Raw genomic sequence first — 27,846 nt, forward strand, 5'->3', positions numbered from 1 at the left:
TTCATCAGGGTTTTTCCAGACTTCTTCAACAAAACAGATTCGATCTCGTGTTGAGCCAGGTCGTTTTCCTTTACAGACGTAGTGTAGGTCATGGCGTGTTCCTGTGGATCCAAAGTTCTATCATACTTCACAATATCTAGCATTTTAAACCTCTTCAGGATTAACTCTGGAGCGTTTGGTTTAAATGGAAACTATGTATACTTTTTGGAATCTAGTCCATTTAACACCGGCGGTGCTCCCAGAATCTGATCTATCCATTTTGCTCCACTCGCTCATTCATTTCTCTTATGAATCTCATGAGCTTTATTTTGAAAGGGTCGTTTGTATTGTTGACGTTCCCAGATCCACTACCCGTACATCCTGCCTCGTTAAAACAAAATCCTTCTTTGGAGCGTCGTGATTGTTTCTTTGAACTGTTTAATTTGCAGGGACACTGGAAGGAATCTGAGCTCTTCTATTAGCATTATTGGAAGCACCGGATAATGCCTATTTCAACTCTGTCATCACATGATCTTGTCTTGAGGGGTGATCCATAATTGCCCTTTGTTGCTCTCTCAAGATTTTGACCGTTTCAACAACGTGTTCATCATCCGCCTCATTAGGAGTTGAACTTCTCACATGTCGAGAATTTTGACTTTTGCAAACTGGAATTGTTTCATCTCCTTCATTGCGGGTTTCCCTAGTAGAATCATCATGTTGGAACACATCCTCACGTTCATTGTGTGCTCCAACATTATAGGAATTGTTGACATCATTAGCTGCCATATCTGATTTTCTTATGCTAAGAAAGGAGTCAAAATTTGTTAGTAACATATGAATGGATGATCAAAGCAATTACATAATTGTATATGCCCCATGGTGGACGTCAAACTATTTATCTGTAAAAGTATAATTTAATTTGTAACGTGATTTATAGACACATGAATTAATTTGATCCAAAAATATGAAATAAACAGGAACAAAAATAAAATTATAGAATAAACTTTAAAGGAAATACAAGCCTAAATATGAACTTAGCCTCTCCGATAACAGAAGTAAGAACAAGGTAAAAGAATGATGTTATAAAATGAGAGTTGAGTCAAACTTCTGTGTACAGAATATTTCGTGTCCTACAATGGATACTAATTCTCCTATTTATAGCTATATTTAGGGAGACACGATCCCCAAATTAAGCTCCCCTTGAATGAGAATAAAACTGTCATTGATGGCCGGAACGGTTGGCTATAAATGCAGATATTCTCTATAACAGCTGCTCATTGAATGCTATAAATTCTTCAAATCTTTGTTATCGGTTACCCTGTCTTCGGAATTCACCTAGCACCGATCATATGCTTGCAACCGGTATCAACTATTTGCTGACTCACATCTTACCTGTCTTTAGCTCCACATGTCACCTCCTCACTCGTCCAACTGATTAACCAATTTTACTGCATACACTATTTTTTTCCAAAATCCTTTTAGAGTTCTATACTTTTAGTGTAATTTTATTTTATACAGTCACATGAAAAGATATTTTAAATAACTTTTAGTATATTATTTTAGAAAAAAATCGATAGGTGGACTACTTTTTAAATAAGCTCAAGTAGTCGCCTAAAAATTAAGACAAACAACTTAAGTATAACAAACTAAATTAAATATTTGAATCATTTTAATTATAAATTCCCTCTCATTGTCCAAGACAAGACTCTCTTCTGTCTTTCTCTATCCAGGGATTAATTCTCTCCTCCCCTTCAAGCAAAGTTGTTCCCTCTCTCTCTCTACACCTTTTCTTTATTCTTTCTTTCTGTTGGTTTCTGGGTTTCCGTGTAGCTTTTAGAGATCCACTTCCACTTCACCAAAAATGGGGTATTCCCCAAGTAGTTGTACTGACTCTTTGGAGGAGCGTTTTCACAACTCACACTCCTCAAAGACTCAAAATTTAGCCGTTAAAACTAATCACTACGAGCTAAAGATTAAATCTTTAATCTACAAAATGATTTGGGATTTGGGATTAGCCTGTATTATCCCACCTCGTAGACGTCGAAATTCTGTAATCAAGAATCAGTGCAAAAATAAAGATAATGAAAATGGCAAGAATTTGGAGCATAACAAAGCTTGGTTACTTGCAGAGGCTGGAGGGTGTGGTGGTCCAGAGTTGATTAATGCGGACCCACATTCGGTTCACTCTTCTTTTAGGTTCAATTTATGTACTCAAGTTGAGCTTGATGAGTCAATGAAGTTGGAAAATAGCTGTTCTTCTTCTTCTGCTACTACTACTGTGTTAATGGTGAATTTGGATAATGGGTTTACTGATCTTAATAAGTCTGATCAAGAGCTGAAATTTAGAAAAGTTGAGTCTTTAGAGAGGAATATTTCTCCTGTGGTTCATTCCTTGATTAGGTTCAGCTTTAATGAGATTGTTTCTGCTACTAGAAATTTTTCTAAAGGTATGTTCAATTTCTTGCCCCTTCTCTTTTTTTTTTTCCTTTTTTTTATCTCGGTGGTGGCAGCTTGCATGTACCTCTACTATTTTGCTTAATACCTACTACCTCTCACCGGCACAACTAATCGGCAACTCTGTAACCTAGTGTTTTTTTGCTATCTTCTTGGCCTTTCTCTTTTCATGTATTTCAGTTTATGTATCTTGAAATAGGTTTCAATTTCTAGGCTTTTATTTTCTTTGATATGTCTTGATTTATATTTCTTGAATTGGGTAGGAAGAGTTTTGGGAAGAGGAGCATTGAGCTATGTATTCAGAGGAAGAGTGGGATTTTTGAGGACAACAGTCGCAATTAAGAGGTTAGATATGGAGGATAAGGAATCTCCAAAGGCATTTTGTAGGGAATTGATGATTGCTAGTTCTCTTCATAACCAATACATTGTTCCTCTTGTGGGTTTTTGCATTGATCCAGAGGAGGGTTTATTTTTGGTGTACAAGTATGTATCTGGTGGAAGTTTAGAGCGGTATTTGCATGGTAAATAGTTCTTTGCTTTCCTTTTTTTCTTTAGTGGAATGATTTTTAGTTTGACTTTACAGTATTTCAGTGAGACTTAAATTTATTCATTTATAGGGAAGAAGAGGGGAGTTAAAGGTGGTCCAGCACTTACATGGTCTGCTAGGTATAAGGTGGCTGTTGGTATTGCAGAGTCAATTGGGTATTTGCATAATGGGACTGAGAGATGTGTTGTTCACAGAGACATCAAACCCTCAAACATTCTTCTTTCATCAAAGAAAACTCCCAAGGTAATGAAAAGGATATCATTTCATTTAGAAATCTCATTTAGGTAATTGTCAATACTTTGATGGATATACTAGGCAATAGTTATTCTTTTGTTCATAAGGGTGGTGTCGGGGCAAGCTTTTGTTTCCTCGACTATTCCATCGGATACCTGCTAATTCCCTCGGCACATTACTGCGTGACTCTGTCTACCAAGGCTTAGACAGATGGGAAGAAATTACTTATTGTTGTTTAGGCTCTATTGGACTTCGAAGTCCGGTACCCTATAGTTCTCCTCCACTTCATTGAACATTTGGCCACACTTTTGCGTGCTAGCCAACAGTAGCTTTTTCTGGTGGATTGTGCTCTAATTTAATTGTTACTTGGTCTATGCAGTTGTGTGACTTTGGCTTAGCTACATGGACTCCTGCACCTTCAGTACATTTCCTTTGTAAAACTGTGAAAGGAACATTTGGGTAAGATTTCCACCAGGAAAACTCTTTAGCATAACAATGACTACGATCCTAATGTAGCTTAACAACAACAGTATTTCCTACATTTTATCAGGTTTTAAAACTGCATTTGCAGGTACTTAGCCCCAGAATATTTTCAGCATGGTAAAGTGTCTGATAAAACTGATGTTTATGCTTTTGGAGTTGTCCTGTTGGAGCTATTAACTGGACGGAAGCCAATTGAAGCGAAAAGAGGACCAGGAGAAGAAAACTTGGTTTCATGGGTAGGTGATTGCTTAAATCTATTCCTAATCTGCCTTCTGTATAGCCTTATTTTGATATTTGTCTGTCACCCTCTAAAGTTATACACTACTGTCATTGCTAACTATAAATGCCATTAAATTTGTCCAAACTCTGTTTCTCCCAAAGTTTCTGATCCTAAATTTCAGTGGTGGGAAACGTTTTGGAATTGCATGTGATCTTGAGATGATAAAATACTTTCATTTAGCTGTTGTTGCACAAGTGAGTCTGCATCTGAAGTAGTTGTACTCAAACTCATTGGAGTAAAGTTTTGTACCAAAACTTGAAAAATGTTGGCACTTCGCTATCCTTCATTTGGACTTCCCTTCAAAATTTAGAAGATGTTCAATTGGTCATTACCAGCTTTCTATGCTGATTTTTAAAATTTGATGTTTCTCCTTACACAGGCAAAGCCACTACTGCAGCAAGATGTTCTTGAAAAGTTTCTTGATCCAAGACTTAAAGTTCCTCGAAAGAATGTGCACCAAATATCTCGGATGGTTCAAGCAGCAACTGCATGTATACACAGTGAAGAATCTCGAAGGCCTGATATTGATGAGATCATCGACATATTAAGAGGCAGAGAGCCTGATTCCTTCACTAAGAAGAAGACCATTTTACCAAGTAACAGCTATGTGATTGACCCCCAATTGCAGCAGACTAGAAACGAAATGAAGAGTCATTTAGCCTTGGCGATGCTAGGAGTTGCAGATTTTGAGGATGATGACCTTTATTTTCGTTGAAACAAAAAGTTGAATGTGAAGTTTTTATCCTTGTTTGCCATTGCCCCATTCAACTTGAAAGGGAGGAGAATTATAGTGTGACAACTGAAAAACTCTTTAACTTGTAGATAAAAGTGATAGCCTGATCGACGAATTCTGTGTTTGTACATACTGGTTTCTTGTCCCCAACTCTAAGGAAAAACTAAGGCAGTATCTGTTTTTCAAGGTTAGATAAGAAAGTTGCAACATTGTTTTCTTCATTGCAAGTTAGTCTTTCCTTGGACATTCTAAGTGCCATGTATTTTAGCTATAACAGCCAACTTTATATATGTAATTATGTATTTTACTACTTGGTGAATAGAAGAGTACATAGGTGGGCACTTTTTACCATTTCCTTTCAGATTCTTTCTTCTTTTTTTATCGGCTTCCACTATTTGTTACCTTATCTTGGAAACACCTTCTCTATCTCTATAAAGTAGAGCTAAGATTTGCATACACACTGTCCTCCCCAAGCCCCATTCATGGGATTACACTGGGTTTGTTGTTGTTGTTGTTGTTGTTGTTGTATCTGCTTCCAATTATAAATCCATTATTCCATTTAAACAAGCTCCTTTTCTCATCTTCAAGAAAACCGTTCATCCTAAACATATAGGCAGAGACGAAGCCAGAATTTAAAATTTATGGGTTCTGAATTTGCTATAGATCCTATAACTCGTCTTAAATATTGGGTTCGTATGTGTATATATATATATGAGTAGCATCCCACAGTCTCTTGAATTTTAGAGTTAGACATACATTTTAGAACACACTTTTTCAAATCGGAAGTCACGTCTAAATTTTATATTTGTATTTGGTTAAGGCTTTGGGTGGGGGGAGGGGGGGGGGAGAGGGCGGGGGGAAGGGAAGAAGAAAAGAAAAAATGATATTGTCCATTTCCATAACATATTCCCTCATGCCAGTTATCTATCGTGCACGATTACATACTATTTCTTTATTAATACAAGGACAGAAGTTGATCGATCCAATTCAGGTTAGGTAATTAAGAAAGAGATGGTTCAGAAAGTACAAACGCTATGCCATGCACAACGATCAAAATCAAGGTCAACTTGCGATAATTTGGCATGGGGAAACCAAGACAGCTCAACTCTCACATGCGACAACCAAAAAACAAAAACAATTCAAATACAAGGTTAACAAACTTGTTGCTGTATCTTGTTGACCCACGTTGTCACATTAGGAGGGAAAGAAGATGAACAACAACAGCAAATTTTGTTGTAAACCCCACAAATTTAAATGAAAAAAATACATACAATCAACCTCAATATGATGTAAGCAAAATGGATGTTACAGTTTAACTAACTTAAACGGTTTCTTCAACAAGAAAAGAAAAAGAAAATTTGAGATGGACAGATATCGAGGTTAACACTATCAGGATCTATACGATAACTACAAATAATCGCCCGTTAAGTGAGATTAATAATAAGGAAGATAAGGCAAGTTACGTGCTACGACATGTTGAATACATAATCGTGTAAAAGTTCTTTACACTACCCTCGTATATATTAAAATTAAATCCATATCAAAATGGTGAAAGAGGAAGCTAGAAAATTTTAGCAACATCCCTAATCAAGCCTCTGTTGGCTCGGGCAAATTCTATGAACTCTTGAAAGGAAATGAAACCATCTTTATTAGTGTCAATTTCATCCATCATATACTTAACTTCTTCAGGAGTAACAGAGCCCAGGGTCTGCAACGTCTCCCCAAGTTCTGTAGCAGATATTTGCCCATCACCATTTGCATCAAATCGCTTGAAGATTCGTTCTCGATCAGCTATATCTTGTGGATCGTCAGCCTCAGCCATTCTTTAAATATTTTTTATTTGTTATTATATTTTTTCTGATGGAAATAATGTGACAAAGTTTGTTCTTCTTTGTGATTAATCTAATTTTCAGTCACTTAGATTCAAGAAATGACTTATTTTTGGGGTTAAAAAAGGTATACCACAACTAATGTATGATCACCCTTAGCCTTAGGAGGTGGGCTTTTTTGTGGAAGAAATTCTAAAAGGGTCTAGAGAGAGACAGCCGTCCATAATTAATGACCATTAACGGGAATAACACATTCAGAATTGAGCTATTTAAGGGACCAATTAGAGAAATTGAATCTGAAACCAAGAATTAGGATAATAAATTTGAAATATACAAATCTACTAAAATAAAGTGAGGAATAATGTGCATCCATATTGTTTGCCTGAGTAAGTTTGTTTTAATGTTTGACAAAGGAACTCAAGCATGAACGAGGTCCATATACAGTGTACACAAACACAGGCAAATTTGAGCACAAGACATGCACGTGAAGGAGATAAGCTTAACTGCTTATATATGATATCTCCTGAACGAAAAGATTGCATAATTGCTAAGGAGAAAGACCTCCTCAATTGAAGAGAACTCTATCCTAAATAAGGGAGGAGTTAGAAGTTGAAGATAATTAGAACTCTTCCACCAAGGAAGAGTATAGCATTAGAACTCTAATTAATCCTATTCTACTAACTCTATATATTTCAGGATGTTCTCCTTTTACAGATACACACAAATGTTGAAGTTAAACAAGAGTTGAGAGCAAAATAGCAAGGCATTTTGCAAGCAATTCATGTGTGATTGAAGTGTGTGAACCTGAAGCTACATGAACCATCTAGAAGAACCAGTTCCAAGTATCTATCTTTTATTCTAGTTAAATTGTAATATGGGTTTTTGAGTTGTACCTTTCAGCTTTCTTTAGAAGCATTTGTACTAGGTACTCTGAGTGTAGTGTTCAAGTTAGAGTTAACTTGAAATTATCGCAACATCTGAGACTGATTGCCACAAAGGGTTAGAGGTAATCGTTAGGTTTATAAGAGTTTTATAAACGTTGTTTTTGACCAAGTGATTTAGTGAAGTGTTGGAAAAAATCTTGCTAGGTAGTAGATCGTGATTTTTTCACCTTTTGAGCCAGGTGTTTTCCACATAACAATACTTGTGTTCTTTACTTTCTGCATTTATTATTCTGCAACAGTAGTATAAGGAACACATAGAAGAACCAGGTCCTTCTATAATCCGTGCACGCAAAAAATTGAACACCACACAAATCACTCCCCCCCTCTTGTGTGGTACTGGAGTATAAAACATCAATTGGTATCAGAGGTGGTTATCCTTGAAGAGGCTAACACCTTAGGAGAAGATTAAGATGGGTGCACCACCTGGAATTGGGAAGGGCAATCCACTACTAGGCCACCACTCTTTAATGGACAATACTACTCTTGGTGGAATAACAAGATGAGAGATCACATATAGGGAGAGGACTATGGACTATGGGATATTGTCATTGATGGTCCACTAGCTACTTTGAAGAAAAATGCTGAAGGAGTAGATGCACCAAATACAAGAGTTGATTGCAATGCTGAGGATATGAAGAAATGGGAAAAGAATGCCAAAGCCAAAAAATGGCTTGTTTGTGGACTTGATATGAATGAGTACAGCAGAATCCAAGGTTGTTCCACTACTAAGCAAATTTGGGACACACTGCAAGTGGACCATGAAGGAACAACTCAGGTAAAAAGATCTGGAGGAACTCTACTATATTCTCAGTATGAGAACTTTGTTATGAAAGATGGAGAAACCATTTAGGAGATGTACACAAGGTTCACTATATCGACAAATGAACTAAAATCTATTGGAAGGATTATCTCTGAAGAAGAAAGAGTCGAGAAGATACTCACTAGGGTCTTGCCAATCACTTGGGAGAGCAAGATCACTGCCATCCAAGAATCAAAGAATATTGCCACTCTCCCACTAGATGAATTGATTGGGAATCTCACTGCCTATGAACTTAGGAGACAAACCATGAAAATGGATGTACCTAAGAAGGAAAGGAGCTTGGCACTCAGAATCATTGATGGTTCTGATATGGAAGATAATGAAATGACTATGATAACCAAAGACTTTAAGAAGTACCCAAGGAGAGGAAAAGGTTCTTCAAGAAGTGAAAGCTACAACAAGGCAAAAGCTCCTGAGAAGACAACCAATGATGGTTGGTACAAGTGTGGTAAGACTGATCACATGATTAAAAGCTGTCTTTTGTGGAAAATTGAATGGAAGAAGGAAAGAGTTAAACGAATGAACAAGAAAAAGGAACATGTTTAACCCAAGAAAAGCAACAACAAAGGATCAACCAAAGCTGTGGTCACTACTTGGGGAGAAAGCTCAGATGATGATGATGATGAACGGGCACTTATGACCATTGGAAAATCTGATGAAGAAACTGAGGTAAGCGTTTTTCATCTCAAAGACAAGATTAAATTTTTGTCTAAAGAAAGGTTATCTGAGTTACTACTAGAGCTAATTGATGAATATGAGGATGTGAATAATGAAAAAGAACATCTGTCAAAAGAATGTGTGATTTTGAAAGCTAAGTGTAAAAACCTAGAACTTAGGGCGTGTGAAACGGAAAGTGAAAATACTCTGTTGAAGAACCAGGTTCATGCACTTGACACAACTATCCTAGAACTTAGATCTGAAAATATAAAATTGAAATTAGGAACATACAAAAAGACAACTAATCATACACAACTAACTTTAGAAGTAAATGTAGGAAAAATAAAAGATGAGTTGTATAAGAGGGATGAACAGGCAGGAGTCCTAAAGAAGGATCTGAAAAAGGTCAAGCATGAGCTAGATAAAACTTGTAAATGGAATCAGTCCTCTGATGCACTATCATCACAACAAGAACATCATAGTAGCAACAAAAGGGGACTTGGCTTTGGGAACTCTGCACCTAAGTGGGATCCCAAAAGAAAGTACCTCACACTCCCTGAGAACAAGATTTGCACACACTATGGTAACACCGGTCACTATAAGAGTGAATGTATTGCAAAAGAGACGGCAAGTCAAAAGAACAAAAAATTTGTTCTATGGAAAAATAGGCTGCCAAGTTGGGCTAAAAAGAATTTGATCTATCATTTTGCCTATAGAAAGGGACCCAAACTAGTTTGGGTTCCTAAGACTAACCCCTGATTTCTTTTTGCAGGTCCAAGTGAAGGGAAACAGTCAAATATGGTACATGGATAGTTATTGTTCTAAGCATATGATAGAAAGAAAGAACCGGTTCCTCTCACTTGAGGACCATAAATGAGGTAATGTCTCCTTTGGAAACGGAAATAAAGGTGAGATCCATTGGGTTGGAAAGGTAGGTAAGATTGATTCTCACTCTATTGAAAATGTCTACTTGATAGATGGACTGAAGTACAGTCTAATGAGTGTATCACAATTGCGTGATAGAGATAACATGGTAGCCTTCACCTCTACAAAATACTTTGTGATTAATCTTACCACTAATAAAATAGTTTTGCAGGGAAAAAGAGTAAACAACATATATGTTGTGGATCTGTCCACACTTTCAGATATTGAATTCACTTGCTTAAGTGTGTTGGATAATGATCCCCTCCTTTGGCATAAGAGACTTAGACCTGCCAGTCTAAGCCAACTCAACAAATTAGTCTTCAAGGACTTGGTGATAAGGCTGACTAACATTAAGTTCAAGGAAGATGAAGTTTGTGAGGCTTGTGCAAGGGGGAAGCAGGAAAGATCCTCTTTCAAAAGCAAAAAAATGGTAAGCACTACTAGGACGATAGAACTTGTCCATATGGATATTTGTGGACCAATGAGAACGTTGAGTAGAGGTGGTAAGAGATATGTTATGGTGCTTGTTGATGATTACTGTAGGTTTATTTGGACATTATTTTTAACATCTAAAGATGAAGCATTTGACATGTTCACATCTTTTGTTAGAAAAACTCAGAAACAACTAGGTAATCAATATGCATCAATTAGGTCTGATCATGGTACTGAATTTGAAAACGCTAAATTTGCTGAATTTTGTAATGAGTATAGCATAAATCATAACTTTGGTGCTCATAGGACTCCACAACAAAATGGAGTAGTTGAAAGAAAGAATAGGACATTTGAAGAAATGGCTAGGACTATGCTTCTTTCTAGTAAACTGCCCCATAGTTTCTAAGCAGAAGTTGTGAACACTGCTTGCTACATAATAAATAGGTGCATGAACAGATCTCTAGTCGAGAAGACTCCTTATGAGTTACTTAAAGGGAGAAAGACAAATATATCTCATCTTAGGGCATTTGGATGCAAGTGCTTTGTGCACAATAATGGTAAAGACTCCCTAGGTAAGTTTGATCCCAAAAGTGATGAGGGAGTATTCTTGGGATATTTTTCGCATAGTAAAACTTATAAGATTTATAACCAAAGAACTATGTGTATAGAAGAAAGTGTACATGTGGTTTTTGATAAAACTAACATTCTTTATGAGAGGCAGGAACAGGATGATGAAGCAATTGGGCTAGTAAGAAACTCAAATAAAACCACAGCCCAGACTGAAGCTTCACCGGAGGAAGTAATAGGTGATGGAACAGGTTCTTCCACCCATGACAACCTGACATGGGGAATTGAACAAAGAGGAACTGATCCTCAAACCTCAAGGGAACCTATCCATGAACCTGTTCATCAACAACAAAACATTGAAGGAACATCTAGGGGAAACTAGTTGGTTGTGAAACCTTACAAGTATCAAAGATTCATCCCATTAAGAATATAATCACTGATCCAACCTCTGGAATGTAAACCAGATCTTCTTTGAAGAATATTTATGCTTTTGATACTTTTTTATCTCTTATTGAACCTAAAAATATTGTTGAGGCTTTGTAGGATACAGACTGGGTAAATGCAATGCAAGATTAACTCAACCAATTAGAGAGAAGTCAAGTTTGGCATTTGGTACCAAGACACAAAGACAAATCAGTAATTGGCACAAAATGGATCTCCAAAAACAAACTTGATGAAGATGGAATAGTTGCAAGGAACAAGGCAAGATTGGTGGTTCAAGGATATAGTCAAGAGGAGGGCATAGACTATGATGAGACTTTTAATCCAGTTGCAAGATTGGAAGCAATTAGACTTCTTATAGCCTTTGCTGCTTACATGGAATTCACTCTCCATCAGATGGATGTCAAAAGTGCCTTACTCAATGGTTATCTAAAGGAAGAAGTGTTTGTCAAGCAACCTCCGGGCTTTGAAAGCAAGGAATGTCCTAATCATGTGTACAAGCTTGACAAAGCACTATATGGGCTCAAGCAGGCTCCAAGAGCATGGTATTAAAGATTGTCAAAATTCGTGCTTGGGCATGGCTACAAGAGAGGTAAAATTGACAATATTTTGTTCTTGAAAGAAAAAGGTAAAGAGACCTCTTGGTAGTTCAGATACATGTTGATGATATAATCTTTGGAGCAACTATTGATAGGTTAAGTAAAGAATTTGCTAAACTAATGGGGAGTGAATTTGAAATGAGTATGATGGGTGAGTTTAATTTCTTTTTAGGCTTACAAATTAAACAAAATTCAAATGGTACTATGATCCATTAGTAGAAGTATGTGAAAGAGTTGCTTAGAAGGTTTAAAATGGAGGACCCCAAAGAAATTGACAGTCTTATAGCAACAACCACAAAATTGGATATAGATGAACCTAGTTCATCTGTTAATCAGAAGATGTATAGGGGAATGATTGGCTCTTTGTTATATCTCACTACTAGTAAATCTAACATTATTTTCAGTGTAGGCCTTTGTGCTAGATTTCAAGCAAATCCAAAGGAGTCTCACTTGACTGCTGTCAAGAGGATCTTGAGATACCTAAAAGGCACCGCTGACCTTTGTCTATGGTATCCAAAAGGTAGTAATTTTCAACTTAGTGGGATATGTTGATGCTGATTATGCAGGTTTTCTTGTGGATAGACAGAGCACCTCAGGTATGACACACTTTCTTGGCTCATGTCTTGTGTCTTGGGCCATCGAAAAGCAAAATTTTATGGCTTTGTCTATTGCTGAAACTGAGCATGTGGCTGCTACCTCATGTTCTGCTCAATTATTGTGGACCAAACAACAATTCATGGACTTTGGAACCGATGTAGGTTGTATCTCCATCTTTTGTGATAACACCGGTGCAATTAGTATGACCAAGAACCAGTTCATCACAAAATCACTAAGTAGATAGACGTTAGGCATCACTTTTTGAGTGACAACAATGAAAAAGGTTTGATCACTATGGAATTTTGTACCACTGACAAACAAATAGCTAACATCTTCACAAACGCTCTAAGTAGAGATCACTTTGAAAGGGATATGTTAGAATTAGGGATAAATAAAATCACCTAAAAGGAACGGGTTCTAACTCAATGTTTGGTTTAATAGTTGTGAATTGTTGTAAATAATTAGATTAGCTTTTGCTCAGTATCATACTTTTACTAGTATACTCTTGTGCCATATGCTAAAATGTCTCATTAATCTCTAATGATATTATCTCTATTCTCTTAGAAAAATTCAGATTTACACAAGAGAATTCTCAGTAAAGAACCTGGTTCATCAAGGTTACATGGTATGTATTCTCTACTCCGCATATTTTGAAATAATTGTATTTCGATTATGAGCAAAGAGCGAGTCCTATTTAATCCTAACCTCCCTCAAGCCTGTCCGTTATAAATGAACCAATTTCACTTAGAAGAAAGTCCCCAATACCATAATTTTCTAGATTCCAGGGAAGTCTCCAATGTCTTTTCAAACTGACTCCCAGTTTGATTAGACTTCTGAGCTTCTAAAAAGCTGTCGTTACCCAATTAAACTCTCCCTCCTTAAATTTATTTGGCCTTACCTATTTTCTCACTTCTAATTTTCAGCCGCCAAACAATACTCTCTATCTACTCTATTCTCTTCTATACACACATACTCTCATCTCTTCTATACACACATCGACACACATCAATGGCAAATCTTTATGAAAATCCCTCATCACCACCCAAAGAATTATCAACTACACCATCTATCACACTTTTAACCATACCCACCTCTAGGAAAGGGAGGTTTAAGATGCTTGCTCACAAAGAAGTCACTGGAGGAGAACAAATCAAGAAAATTAATGAGCAATTAAGGTCAAGTCAGGTAGAAGAACCCAAGAAATCTGAAGAATCATTTAAGTACGCAACTAAGGGCGAAAAAATGGTTGCATCTAAAATAGAGCAGGTAAGTTCTGGTTGTAAGATTGCGTCTGATATAATTTCTAGAGTTGCTGAGAATCTACAGAACAAATTTGTTTTGGTTGGAACTATTGCTGGGGTTGAAACCACTGAATTTGGGAAAACTGGTGGAAAAAATAAAAATAAAAAATGGGTGCTCAAAGTGATATGAGGGGAAAGGGAAAAGAAAGAGTGGCTGAATCTTTACCTACTCATGTTGAATACCGAAGATGTTGCCGAGGAGAAAGAAAGTTGCAAAGAAGAAGGGGGTAGTGGGTCTAGTGATGCAAGTGCAGTTGTGGGGTTGGTTAGGTTGAGGAAGAGGTTCCAAAAACCTATTCCATCTGTGTAGGAACCCCTCGAAGACCTACTAAAACGGGTGTCTGACAGCTACAATATAAAAAAAGAAGAGTTCAGGAGTTAAAATACCTGGAACTGATAGGGCAAACAAGAAGAGAAAGGCTGTCTCTTCTATCCTTGTAGAGACGCGTCCTACAAGAGGAAGAGCTACAAGTAGTCAGAATAAGCAAAGTGAGACTGAACTGGAAAGAGCCCTACAAGAGAGTGAAAGAAAAGCTGCTACAAAGGGGAAGAAGGGCTGTTAGTGAGCCTGTTGAGGCAATTGAAATTGAAGAGACGGACATGGTTCTTCATGATGAACAAAGCAGAGGAGGTGGAGGTTGTGACTCCAAAGGCAAAGAAAAGAAAGACTTCCAAGAAGAAGTCACCTTCAAACCTTATTGATGCAAAGCCTTCTACCTTGGCAAAGAGAACCAGGTCTACCAGAAAATCAAGGAAAATGCAAGTAATGGAGGAAGAGGAAAGTGAAAAAGAAGAAGAAACTGATGAAAAGCAGGAAAAGATGGTTAAGTTTGGGAAAAGAACCATCCTGAAGGGTAGACTTCTCAGGGACTTGGAGGAGGAAGACATGGCGATACTACTGGAAAAACTACAACTGCAGGGTTGGAAGGACATGGTCCTTCAAATGGAAGAAAGACTTGCCAGAACTGAGATTGTAGAGTTCATGGTAAATTGTGAAATCAAGAATGTCAGAGTCACTAGTATGGTGAAGGGGGTGACTGTGAGCTTTGATGACAAGAAATTGGGAGAGATTCTAGGAGTACCTACTGAAGAGTACAATGATTACACAAAGTTGAAATGGCCTAGCCTAGAAAACCTCCCTACCTCCCTTGCCATTACAAAGAAATTTATCGATAATGAGGAAGAGCTACAGCCCACGGCTATGTACAAAACTGAGATGAAGCCTGCCCACAAAGTGTTTTTTGAATTTGTCAGCAAGGTCGTGTTGTGCAGGTAGGAAAGAAGGCACATTACCACCTTCATGGACCTGGTTCTTATGGAATGCATTGATAGTTGGGGCAGATCAATTGGCTAAGGTTTATCATCCAGCTCCTTGATAAGGTTCTAACTGGCACAAAAATTCATGCCATATGCTATGGTTTCATTGTTACAGTTGTGCTTGCTCACTTCAAGTTACCCCTGAAGAAATGTGATGTTAGTACAAGCAAAGATCACTTTAGATCCAAAACCTTGACTGCATGTGACTATGAAGTACATACTGCTCCCAAAGAACCTGGTTCATCCAAGAAGGTGGTTGTGAATAGCATAGTGAGAGCCTTGGTGCAGGAGAATGGGGCTAAGGATGCGGAGATTGAGAGGCTGAAGAAAAGGCTGACTGAAGTAGAAACTGAGAGGGATGCTCTTAGGACTAATCTTGGAAAGGAAAAGGAGAAGAATGAAGGCATTCTTCATAATATGTTGAAACTACTTCAGGCCAAAAACCAAGAACCTGGTACTTCCCAGCCTTAAACACTTCCTAGCCTAGTTAGTAAACCAGTAACCAGAATGAGATGTTTTTTATTCTTCTTTTTTCTCATGGTGTAGTAGTGTTATTTCCTTCTATGCTTTGTAGATGACTATTATAAATGCTAATCAATTGCTTTTTGCTCTAATTATTTCTTTGTGTTTCTTAGATGGCTAATATCCTTAGATTGATAAAGAAAGAATTGAATCCTTGATTGCATTTGAAGTAGTCCCAGTGGACATGAGTAAGATCTAATAAAATTTGGTTATCTAACATAATTGTGTAACTTTTTGATGATGCCAAAAGGGGGAAGATAAGTTGTGTTTTTTTACTTTGGACTGTGAAGTTTATAACCTAATGAACCTGATGTTTGATGATTTTTAACTTTAAAATGGAAAATGTTATAACATTATGTGTATGTTGAGCTAAGTTGAAACATGTCTCATGCTTATGAAAAGCATAGAGTTTGTCGTCATCAAAAAGGTAGAATTTGCTAGCCTAAGTAAGTTTGTTTTGATGATTGACAAAGGAAATCAAGCATGAACTAGGTCCATACACAGTGTACACATCACGGGCAGATTCGAGCACAAGGCATGCACGTGAAGGAGATAAGCTTAAGTGGTCACATATGATATCTCCTGAACGAAAATGTTGCATAATTGACAAGGAGAATGACTCCTTACTCGAAAAGAACTCTATCATAGATAAGGGAGAAGTTAGAAGTTGAAGATAACTAGAACTCTTCCACCAATGAAGAGTATAGCATTACAACTCTAGGTAATCCTATTCTACTAACACTATAAATTTCAGGATGTTCTTCTTTTACAGGTACGCACAAACGCTGAAGTTAAACGAGAGTTGAGAGTGCTAAGGCATAGATTAATTATTAGTTAATTGATGAGTTTGCTTGTTAGTTAGTAGTTTGTTAACTTTATTAGTTAGTTGTTAGTTGCCAGTTGTATGGCAGTTAGCTGCCAGCTGTATTAGTTATATTGTTTCTTCCGTAGTTTGTATATAACTCTTTATCTGAAGCATCAATAGATTGAAATTTATTTTTACATTTCTTTCTTCTCCTTCTTATCATCTCTTCTTCTTCACACGACTGCCACATCTAGAAGCTTCCATTGAATCTCCATTAGAGCTCAGCTCGAGCTCATCTCTAGTTGGCCATCTAAGTTTGATAGAGAACAAAATAGCAAGGCATTTTGCAAGTAATTCCTGTGTGATTCAAGTGCACGAGCCTGAAGCTACATGAACCAGATAGAAGAACCAGTTTCAAGTGTCTGTCTTTTATTCTAGTTCAACTGTAGTAGGGCTTTTGAGTTATACCTTTCAGCTTTCTTTAGAAGTATTTATACCACGTACTCTGAGTGTAGTGTTCAAGTTAGAGTTAACTTGAAATTATCGCAACAATCTGAGGCTAGTTGCTGCAAAAGGTTAGAGGTAATCCTTAGGTTTACAAGAGTTTTTCAAAATCCTACTAGGTAGTAGGCCGTGATTTTTTCACCTTTTGATCCAGGTGTTTTCCTCGTAAAAACACTTTTGTTCTTTACTTTCTGCATTTATTATTCCGCAACAGTAGTATAAGGAACACATAGAAGAACCGGGTTTGGTCAGAATTACTATTTACAAAGTGGAGTTATTTACTCTTTCAAAAAAAAAAAAAAAAACCTCAGCCAGCTAGATATTGGACTCAATGTGATAAATTCTATTGCCTAAACAATGAATTTACGCTGGAGGATAGGGGCACAGCTACGTAAAAGATTTGCTTAAGCGCTTTGTTCCTCACTCATGCTTTTAAATGACATGTTGCATATTTCCTGTCTCACTAACTTCTCATTCTTACATGTTTCAAGAGTTAATCCATGAACATCATATAAAAATTGTCGGCTAGGTATAACATTCTTCTAATGCATATAAAACAATTCCAATATTTACTCTGAACCTATTCAAAGCTAGAGTTAAGCCATATTCCTATGCCTATATATTGCATTGTAGCTTTTTACTTTCATATATACATTAACATTTTCTCAATAATTGTAGTCTGCTAGTTTCTCAAAATTTACAATAAAATAAATACTAGCATCACTTTTTATTTTCTATTTTTTTTGCCTTGCTTTTTTAATTTCATTGGGTTAGAAGTGATGGTGTCAGGAAATGAGTTGGACTTTACATGCTATAACACAACAGGAACATGAGACAACAATGTTTCAAAGCCTGTTTGACATCCAGAAGAAAACGTTTTCGTTCTTGATACCAACAAGTGATCAGCTTTCACTTGTTTGATTTAAAGTTTATAAAGACGTTTTTGTAGGTGGATATGTCATTGGGCTTTAACTTTGGCAAAAAATTTAAGGTCATATTCTCCTCTCCAAACATTTTAAGTAGGCGAGTTTTGGAATTTTTTTTTTCAATTTTTTTTTAAAAATATGTGTTTGTTTATAGAATTAATTTAGTTTTTGGGAGATTTTAAAAATCAATATTTCAAATTACAAATATAGCTTAAGACCTTTTTTGGGCCAAATCATGATCATTTGGAACTTTTTAGCTGGAAAAAAAAAGAATTTTCAACATGTCAAAATTTGCCCCAAAATTCATATCCAAACGTATTTTCAATTTCAAATCACACTTTACCCAAGTTAGCTTTTTCAAAAAAAAAAATTGGGAATCTATGTTCAAAGGTGTCCTAAATATCTAAACGCAATTTAAGAAAATCCAAGCATGCATTTGTTTTCCAAAATTCTTCTAAACACTAAACGATAACCAAGAGTGTTATTGTGTGTTAAACCAAGTAGTGCAACTTACCTTTGATAATTTTTCCGCAAACCTTACCTTTGAGTCTGACATTCCCTAAAATAAACTCTCCTCTCTTTTTCCTCTTTCCCTTAGCTTCAAAGAAAAGTGTAATTTAAGTTCTGTTTACTCCAAAGCTCAAGAACCTGTCTTTGAGTATGAGACGCTTCCGTCGGGAAAAATATTTAGGATTTAGATTTGACAGGTTTAATTTTTAATTGTAAGCACTAAACATATTGAATATTTAGAATTATTACTTCAAAATTTAATATTTATTGAGATTTTAGTATTATTTTACATATATATATAATATTCTTTATAAAAAATATTGAGTACAATTGAACTCATTACATCCACCTCTGCCCCTCTCCCAAGCAGAAACTAAATCACCATGCATTTTTTATTATTGATGCCATAGTGTGATGTATCTTTAATCAGTATTCATTATTTATTTTATAGAAAAAATGTAGCAATTGAACCAAAACAATTAAACAAAATATAGCACAAAACAACTAATCCACTAATATGGAAACAGTACCGAAACTCATACATTTCCTATCCTTTTTAACTTGTAATATACCGTACATTAATATAGACCATTAATATCAAAATGGGAGTTATGTTCACCAATTCAAGTAAGAACGCTTGGGAATGGAGACAGTAAAAAATAAGAGAAGTCAAATCCAAGACGTGCAATACAATACAATAAAAATTAAAAGTAGGGGTGATTTACTCAAAATAATGATTGCCTCAAATACATACATACCTTACGTACATAAGAATAAATAATTGCGTTAATTGTGAAAATAATTTGACAAAAATCTCATTCTGCTCTGGCTGTCACTTGGCTCTAGTTTGGGATAGAAACAATGACGATAAAGTAGGCAGGTTAATATGCACGGGGTTTTATTACTCCTGCTAGATAAAAATGGATTCTTAGTTTAATGATACCGATAAAAATCTCTCGCACTATTTGTGTCGATTGGATTCTCACGGTAACCTTTCTCCCTTTCCCTTCCCTAATCCCTAGTGTAATAAAAAAAATTATAAAAGAAAAATATTTTTGGCATTATATTAAGGTTCTTTTTATTATTATTTTCTTGTTTTCATAACTTATTGTTAATTGCCTATCTTCTAATTTATATGGTTTGACTTTTTCTAACCATTTTATTCCCAGTGTAATGTTTTTATCGCCTTGATATATTTTAAAATTTATTAATATTGGTATTCCTCCAATAATTAATTCTTTTTCAGTTGTTTCTTCGTTTTTTCTTAACGCTTTTGGTAGTTCTGAATTTTGCTGTTCTATTGTTACTATCTCTTGTTCTGGTATCAATTCTCTTATAACATAATTCTCTTCCTGTCCTGTATTTATTAGTATTAAATATTTTCTTTGGTCCATTATTCCTGTTTTTTAGAATGGTGTGGGTTTATTTCTTCTATTTTTTGTTCTATTAATTTTTGTGGAGTGGTATAATTTATTCTTCTTGATGTACTTCTTGATGTACTTATTCTTGATGACGTTTCTGGCATTTTATTATTTATTCGTTTTGATGTGCTTAATCTTTCTTTTACTATTTCTAAATCTTCATCCATGTCCATTTCCGTATAACTGTAATCATTGTTGTCTATAACTGATACTATTCTTTCGAATGGATTTTCTATTTTTATTTTATTTATTTTATTTTTAGCTGTTATCTTATGTTTTGTTGTTAAGACATATAGATTTTTACATCTTGCTGTGAATATTTTACTTCCTGGTGCTAATTCTATTCCAGACATTTTCCAGTATAGTACTAATGATTTATCTATATTTTTATCATCTACTGCTACTGAATAGTTAGCACTTATTATAAATTTAAATTTTTGGTATATTAAGTTACCTCTTACGGCACTTATTATACTCTTTTCTATAGGTTGTACAATTCTATCATCTGCCAAGTATATTTCTATAGGGGTATCTATTCCTTCCCTAAAACATGCTTTTATTAGGATCTCCGTTCCTCCTAAGTGTACATATTTTATTGGATTTTTTTCTTTTATATCTTGTATTTCTTTATTTAGTAGTCTTTTATTTAAAATTGGTATTTGTGCTTTACCTTTGATGTATTTACAATCTATTATATGTTCTCTTTGGCTTACTACATAGTATTCTTCTTTCTGTCTTTTAAACCAATTCTTTATTATTGGTACTTCTAATAATTTGTCTATGCTTAGATCCAATTCTTTTCCTTTTATTTGTTCAAATATATTAGCGTCAAATATTATTTTTTGTTCTGAAGATTGTTTATCTTGGTGTTCAGTCCTGTTATAAATAGAGTTTTATTTAAAGTGAATGTCTATATTTTAGAGAGATTTTAGGGATTTTACTTGGTGGCTAAGTCACTCTTTCCCTATAAATAGAAGGGTCCTATTCCATTGTAATTCATCTCAAAACAATAAGAATTCTCTCTCCCTTCCTTTGCAATATTCTTCTTTACTGTTTTATTTCACGTTATCAGCACGAGACTCTACCATCTCAAGAAGCTCTTTGAGAAGATTAAGGTATAACTTTTCTCCTCTTTTTAATTATGACTGACATTATGAAAAGAAAGTTCGCTGCCCCTTGAAATTTCGGGCAAGAACTATATGACATGGGTGTTGGATGCTGAAATCCATTTAGATGCAATGGGTCTTGAAGACGCCATTAAAGGCAAAAATAAAGCATCTACCCAAGACTATGCTAATGCCTTAATTTTCTTGCGCCATCATCTTGACGAAAGGTTGAAAATAGAATATCTCACAGTCAAACTCATCTGAGGCTCCAAGACTTTAAGCCTGTTTCTGAATATAATTCTGCGATGTTCAGATTTGCTTCTAAATTGAAACTTGTGGAGATACTATCACTGACTATGATATGCTTGAAAAAACGTTTACAACGTTTCATGCTTCCAATATGGTCCTCCAAAAACAGTACAGAGAGAAAGGTTTCAAGAAGTAATCTAAGTTGATTTCTCTTTTCCTTGTGGCTGAACGAAACAACAACTTGCTTACGAGAAATCACAATAATCAGCCCACTGGGTCTACACCATTGCCTGAAGTAGATGAGGTGTATTCCTATTATGCTAAGCGTGGAAAAAGGTCGTGGCCCTATTCGTGGCCGTGGCCGTAGCCATAGCCATGGAAGAAATTTTCCTGGTGTTAATCACCTCCCAAAGAAAAATAATCACCAAAAGTGGAAAGGGAATGATGAGAAGCCAAAGGCAAATGGTTTAGAAACTGAATGTTATCGTTGCGGTGGAAAAGGGCATTGGGCAAATATTTGTCGCACACAAAGACATTTGGTTGAGCTTTATCAAGCATCTCTAAAGAATAAAAGCCCTGAAGCCAATTTTGTCTCTGACAATGAATTTGACATCACCCACTTGGATGTGACAGACTTCTTTGAGCACCCTAATAGAAAAATAGTCCACTTGATTGGTGATGGATCTGTGGTTAAAGATGATTGTGTAGTTTGATATTTATTTTTGCATATTCATAATAACTAGTGAATAAACATTATGTAATCATTGTTCTTTGCATGAGTAGTACTCATTAATATCAATTAGTATTATTTATTTTATGGAATATTGTTAGTTCGTTTTGATTAAATGTAGTTCTAGTATTCGTTGCAAATGACGTTTCAATTTATTTAGTCTCCAATGATTAATATATTATTTATTAAAGTAATTTTGTTGTGAACAAAAAAAGTTACTGGACTTAAACAATAGAAGTTGTAACATTCCATGTATAAATTTGGTTAATAAATAACACGTTTAAGTTTTCAATATCCAGTTGATTATTACATTTTATTGTTTAACAATTGGCTTTATATGTGTAGAAACATGTTTTAAGTTTTCAATATCCAGTTGCGCCTATGCTGAAAGGTTGTGTACGTAAGTCAGTAGTGTTCGTTGTCTTCCCTAACCTCTTAGAAAAGAATTAACAAACAACAATTGATCAAGACCTAGAATACCTTTCAACTGTGAATCAAGATTAGAAAATGTTTGTCGCACCCCCCTTTTCCTCGCGAAGTTCGGGTTTCGACATTCATTGGGAACAACTCATTTTCTTTTGGGAATTGGATATTTGAAGAGTCGCTACCAAATAGATTAAGGTGCGTTAGGGAACCTAGAGAAATTAACTCATGTAACCAGTTTGTATTACCAAAGATTAGGGTAAAGGCTCAAAATAACCTTGAGGGAAAGGTGTTAGACACCCCTCGCGCTCCACAACAGTGGGACCCGACCAAACTTAGTTATGTGAATTAGTCTTTTAACAGGCAAGTAGTCTAAGCACACATTTGCAAATAAGGGAAGTTTATGCAGTCTAAGCACACATATATAATCAAGGAAGTTGGGACAATCTAAGCATATATACGTAAATTAAGAAAGGGAAGTTCTAAGTTGGTTAGTCTATAAGATCACATATGTACAATATCCAATAAGCCTTCCTCAAATAGAGGGGTTACACGTGGTATTGGTGCATAGGTCATCATATCCTTTTACTACCCATTGCCCTCCCCTTAGTAGTGGTATCAGCTAATTTAATTAACCAAATCTAAGCGTGATTTACCCGTCCCTTCCTTGTGTTCCCGGAGGTGTTTAAAACCTCTATACTTAGGCAGTTCTAGACACTCCTAAGGTATTTAAAAGGTAAATCTAAGCGACAACAAAGAACATATAGGACTATCAAATAGAAAAGCAATTTAGGGGCTCATGTTTACCTCCACATGTAAACAAATAATTAGCACATCTCAAACAACTGATTACAGAATTTTAGAAGGCCCTAGAATATGATATCTAGATGAACATTACAAACACAAAATATGCAGCATTTGTTTTAAGGCGAAATGGCAGAATCCTAATTAGTTTGCCTACTGATTTTGAAGCCTGTTAAACCTGGATAATTTCACACATAAGCAGAGCATAATTTCACAGTTTAGACCATTAATTACCTAATGCTTGCCTAGGCATGGGCTGTGTGCGATCATAATTCTCAGAACTAATTAAAATAACTTAAGGTTATTCAGTCCTATAGGCATGCTGATCTAGGTGATTAATGTTACAAAACTGATTTCATGCATGTTTATACTAGATATGATATATACGTGTTGGACTGCTTTAAAACCTTTTTTATAGACAGTTATTTATTTAAGCGACGTAGACATGATTTAGAGCAAATGCAAACAGATTCATAAGGCAGGATTTCTAAGGCACATAGAGAGATGGTCATTTTATTAAGCATGATTATAATAATGACTTAATGACGGGATTTACACGTGGTAGCAACTTATGCAGAATCAGAAAAAGAAGTGATTAACTTATAACATGTTTTCTAATATGCAAAAGTAATAAACGTGAGCATCCTAAGGCAGAATTTCTATTGGAAATAACATAGACCTATGACATGTTTCTAATGCAAGTAACATAGCATATAGACCTAAAGCATGATTTCTATCATAATATAAACCCAAAGCAGGAAATCCATATATATAAACCTAAGAGCATGATTTCTACTGCAGATTAACATATATAAACCTAAAAACATGATTTCTACTCGGTTTCTCCACAAAAATCATATAGGAATCCTCACCTTTTTACTAATTACCCTAATATCTGTTTACAAAGAATATTATTACAGACCAGGATCAAATGAGTTACATAAATAAATGAAGCTATACTATAGGGAGCCTGAATCATGTCCAAAGTAAACCTGGCAATGTCAAGCTTTCAACACAATCTCAAATGCCAAAGATCTCAAAGCCAATAACGTGTCTTGGTGTGTTAGAGTTCCCTAAGGACCTCAAGGATCCCGGGCAGTGCTTACACCAAGACCTTTCTCAAATAGGGATTGGTTAGGTGCAGTGTAGAGGTGCCAGCCCTGGTGTGCCAGAGTTCAGAGAGATCTTAAGGATCCCTAAGCAGTACACACACCAGAGGGGTAGAACTTAATGGTCTAAGAGTAGGGTGCGAGTGTTTGATATAGTTTTGAAAGACTTAGTAAAAATAGTATAGAGATAACCTTTTAAAATGGAAAGATTTTCAGAAAAAGTTTAAGAAATATTAAGAGAGGAAATCGGTTTGAAATCAGTTCTAAGAAGAGCAAGGATACAATCACACAGAGAACACTTAGGATCATACCATTTAACAGACAGTTTACACATAATGGTAAAGGGGTTGGGGACATATAAAGTTCATGTAAGGGACACATGAAAGGGGAAGTATATAGATAACAAATGCACAAAATACTTAGAAGTCTGTTGACTCAAAGACTTAACAAGTTAGCCATGATAATAGGCACTAAGAACATAGAGCACGAATGCAAAAAGAAGTCATATTGAAAACAGGGGTGCATTGGACTGCATTAGTCATACAATTAGGGTTAATCAAGTTCATTAGGAGGCTAAGTTGCTAACATGATCACATCAGTTAAAGGGGGAGGGTAAGCAGGGACTAAGTAAACATGCTGGGCAAGTATTAAATAACCAAGTGAAGTTAGACATGTTGATTACACATTGAATAAGAGAACATGCTTAATAAAACAGGAAACAGGAAACAAATTGAATAACATAGCCAATTGAACTAGTGTAGGAAAGTAACCCATGGAGTTTAAGTTTCAAAATTTAACTAGAGACATACCAAGTGCAGAATGTAAAGCAGGTGTAGTTCCAATGCCTAGCATTGGCTTTCAGCCAGCTAGACCAATAGTTATCACAAGTAATAGAGAAAGAAGAGAGTGTTTGAGTGTGAGTGCATGTATTCTGAACTTAGTGTTCGTGTCCTTGAGAGGTAAAAATAAGAAAGTTTATATAGTTCGAGAGTAGAGTAATTAAGGTAAAAGAATCTACTTCAGTCAATTAAGAAAGTCACAGAATATAATCAAATAAGGATTCAGATTAAACCTCCCTTAATTGAAAGCAATTAGCCAAACGGTAATAATAGGGAGTCTAATTAAGGAAATAAGTTCAAATAAAACCAAATAAAGGAGTTCAGAATAAAATAATTAGGGGTCTAATTAAGGGAAGAATCATGTAAAGGAATTAGTAAATATACAGGTAATCAAATGAGGGAAGAATGACTAATTAAGGTCGTAAACAGGGAAACAGACAAGACTTAGGCATACAAATCTCTAACGGAGCAAATTAATCAGCCAAATTTTCAAGTAACAATTTCTGGAAAGAATATATCAACTCCCATAAATAGAAAATAAACTAAGTAAAGATTTTACAAAAATATAGAAATTAGCCGAAAAGCCAGATTCGAACCCTAATAGGGCTCAATTAGGGTAAAATTATAGAATACTGGATTTGACAAAGGAAAATCATGTAAGTCAAAAATTACAGGATGAGTTTGCGATTGGTAACACTAAAAAACTCAAAATCGAAGAAAAAATTAGAAGATCAGAGTTTCACATAAAATCAACTAGGGTTTAAGCATCTTTTGGACAAGTCAGTCAAGAAGATGAAAAGAGGATCGATTAAACATTTAGAAGTCAGAAAACCTTTGAAAAACAACTTGTAATGAACCCTAGCTTTAGGGAAAAGTAAGAATAGTCGATTAAAACAAGAAATTTTCAGAGAAAACATGTAATAGTGCTAAATTAATCTCAGATCTATACATATCTGGAAATGATCGACGGTAATAGGCTAGGGTTTTTTAGAAAACATAACAGAGATGAGAACATAAGTTTAGAAACCATAGATTCGTAACAAAATAAAGAGAAATCTCTTACTCATGGTCGAACAGTGGCCTGAGACAGGCTATCAAGCAAAGCTTCAAACCAGAACCAACTAGGTTCTTTGAGGTCTTCTCAAGGATCAAATAAATCAAGGAGCCATGGCGTGTAGAAGGCCAAGGCTGGTCGGAGAAGACATAGAAGAACTATAGGAGGGGTTCATGTCGGTGACGGCGTTTTAGGTTAGGGTTGGGTCTCAGAGAGATGGAGAGGATTAGGGATTCTAGGGCAGCTATTTGGTAAGAATGAAAGGGTTTAGGGGGTCGTTTAGGGGTTACTTTTGGTAAGAAAGGTTGTGGACCGATGATCTAAAAGATCAATGGCCATGATCAAATGAGGCGTTGGGTCGGGTAGGTGCAGATTGGGCTTAGGGGGTGGGTTGGGTCGGTATATTAAGGGGTTTGGGCTGATATAGTTGGGTTATATTGGAATTAAAAAAAGGCTATTTGTTAAATACCCAAACAATTTATAAAATAATATTTTATAAAATAACTAACATATTATAATAAATAATTTTCATGCATAAAAATATTTTAAAACAATTACTACATATTTAGAAAAATACAATGATCTATTTCTATTAAAATAATACGATAATGTATACATAGGCTATAATTGCAAAAATTATTGCAATTGTAACCAAAAGGTATAAATCTGGCCATTTGTAAAATAATTTGAACCTAATATAACTATAAATAGCAATATTAAGTCATGAAATGCTATAAAGTTATTTGTGATGCAATTTGTAATTATTTATGTAAATAAAATACTAGGATAAATTAATTTTAAAATATAGAAATTATGAAAAAATATCAATTGATGCTAATTCATGGTTTTGAAGGTATATATGCACTTAAAAAGTATTATAGAAAAAAATTGGGTATCAACAACTGCCCCTCTTTATCCGAAAAAGGTGAAAGAGTTTTCGGGTAAAGAAATGATGGCCAATTTTGACTGAATGGGCGTTTTGGAAAATATAGGCCGAGCCCTAGTCTTTGAGCTGCCTACATATACCTAGTTTTATATGAATCAGGCTATCTGTAGTTCTGGATCCACCGGTGAATGAAGCCGATGGAGTTGTTATAGGAATGGCATCCATTTCAGCAAAGGTTCTTTTATGAAGGGTAATGTCGGATGGAGTTATGATTATGGGTCTAGAGTGTATCAGATGTATTATAGGGCAGATAGCTGGATATCACGAGGTAGGATGGGTAATAATGAGAATCGGTTATGAATGGCGAAGTGAAAATGGTATAAGCGGAAACCGGAGTGAAGGTTGCTCCTGTTTGAAAAACGGTTACCTCCGAGATCACCTGCAACTCAAAATATGATGCATGCAAGTACGTAGATTACTGCGAAAATTTAAACGTGATGCAAATTCCCTTTGGTCCATGAAATATTGCCTTTGGACGGTGCGGATGACGTCCTTAGACTATGATGTCCTGGGACATGAATTGTGAGATAGGAGATTCGTAGGCCATGAAATGATGTTCTTAGGCCATGAAAATGGTGCCTCCGAACCATGACACCTTTAAATAATGATATGCAAATTTGAGAGATCCTTAGGCCATGGCATGGTGTCTTCCAACTTTGAGGATGGTGCCTTTAGACAATGACGCCTTTGGACAAGTTGGCGATATTTCAGCCCATGAGATGTAATAATATGATGCTAAAATCAACAAGACAAGGCTTAG

At 35.6% G+C, this 27,846-nt stretch overlaps 2 protein-coding genes across 2 annotated transcripts; one reads left to right on the top strand and one right to left on the bottom strand.

The window, feature by feature from the left end:
* The first annotated feature begins 1,680 nt into the window (after positions 1 to 1,680).
* LOC107760657 (pto-interacting protein 1) lies at positions 1,681 to 5,071 on the top strand. The gene is made up of 6 exons (XM_016578741.2): positions 1,681 to 2,426; positions 2,697 to 2,954; positions 3,051 to 3,223; positions 3,594 to 3,673; positions 3,786 to 3,933; positions 4,357 to 5,071. Exons 1-6 carry the CDS (start codon positions 1,841 to 1,843, stop codon positions 4,690 to 4,692), a joined length of 1,581 nt encoding a protein of 526 aa, XP_016434227.1. The 5' UTR covers positions 1,681 to 1,840; the 3' UTR covers positions 4,693 to 5,071.
* A 1,047-nt stretch (positions 5,072 to 6,118) lies between these two features.
* LOC107760658 (polcalcin Nic t 2) lies at positions 6,119 to 6,590 on the bottom strand. Its single transcript, NM_001425746.1, has one exon. It carries the CDS (start codon positions 6,530 to 6,532, stop codon positions 6,272 to 6,274), a length of 261 nt encoding a protein of 86 aa, NP_001412675.1. The 5' UTR covers positions 6,533 to 6,590; the 3' UTR covers positions 6,119 to 6,271.
* Positions 6,591 to 27,846: the final 21,256 nt, after the last annotated feature.

The sequence above is a fragment of the Nicotiana tabacum genome, chromosome 3 (genome assembly GCF_000715075.1).
Source record: "Nicotiana tabacum cultivar K326 chromosome 3, ASM71507v2, whole genome shotgun sequence".
Taxonomy (NCBI): Eukaryota; Viridiplantae; Streptophyta; class Magnoliopsida; order Solanales; family Solanaceae; genus Nicotiana; species Nicotiana tabacum.

Coding starts and splice junctions, on each gene's coding strand:
- LOC107760657 (XM_016578741.2), top strand. CDS start 1,841: ATGGGGTATTCCCCAAGTAGTTGTACTGACTCTTTGGAGGAGCGTTTT. Junction 3,674..3,785: donor ACTGTGAAAGGAACATTTGG/GTAAGATTTCCA, acceptor CTGCATTTGCAG/GTACTTAGCCCCAGAATATT. Junction 3,934..4,356: donor AAGAAAACTTGGTTTCATGG/GTAGGTGATTGC, acceptor CTCCTTACACAG/GCAAAGCCACTACTGCAGCA.
- LOC107760658 (NM_001425746.1), bottom strand. CDS start 6,532: ATGGCTGAGGCTGACGATCCACAAGATATAGCTGATCGAGAACGAATC.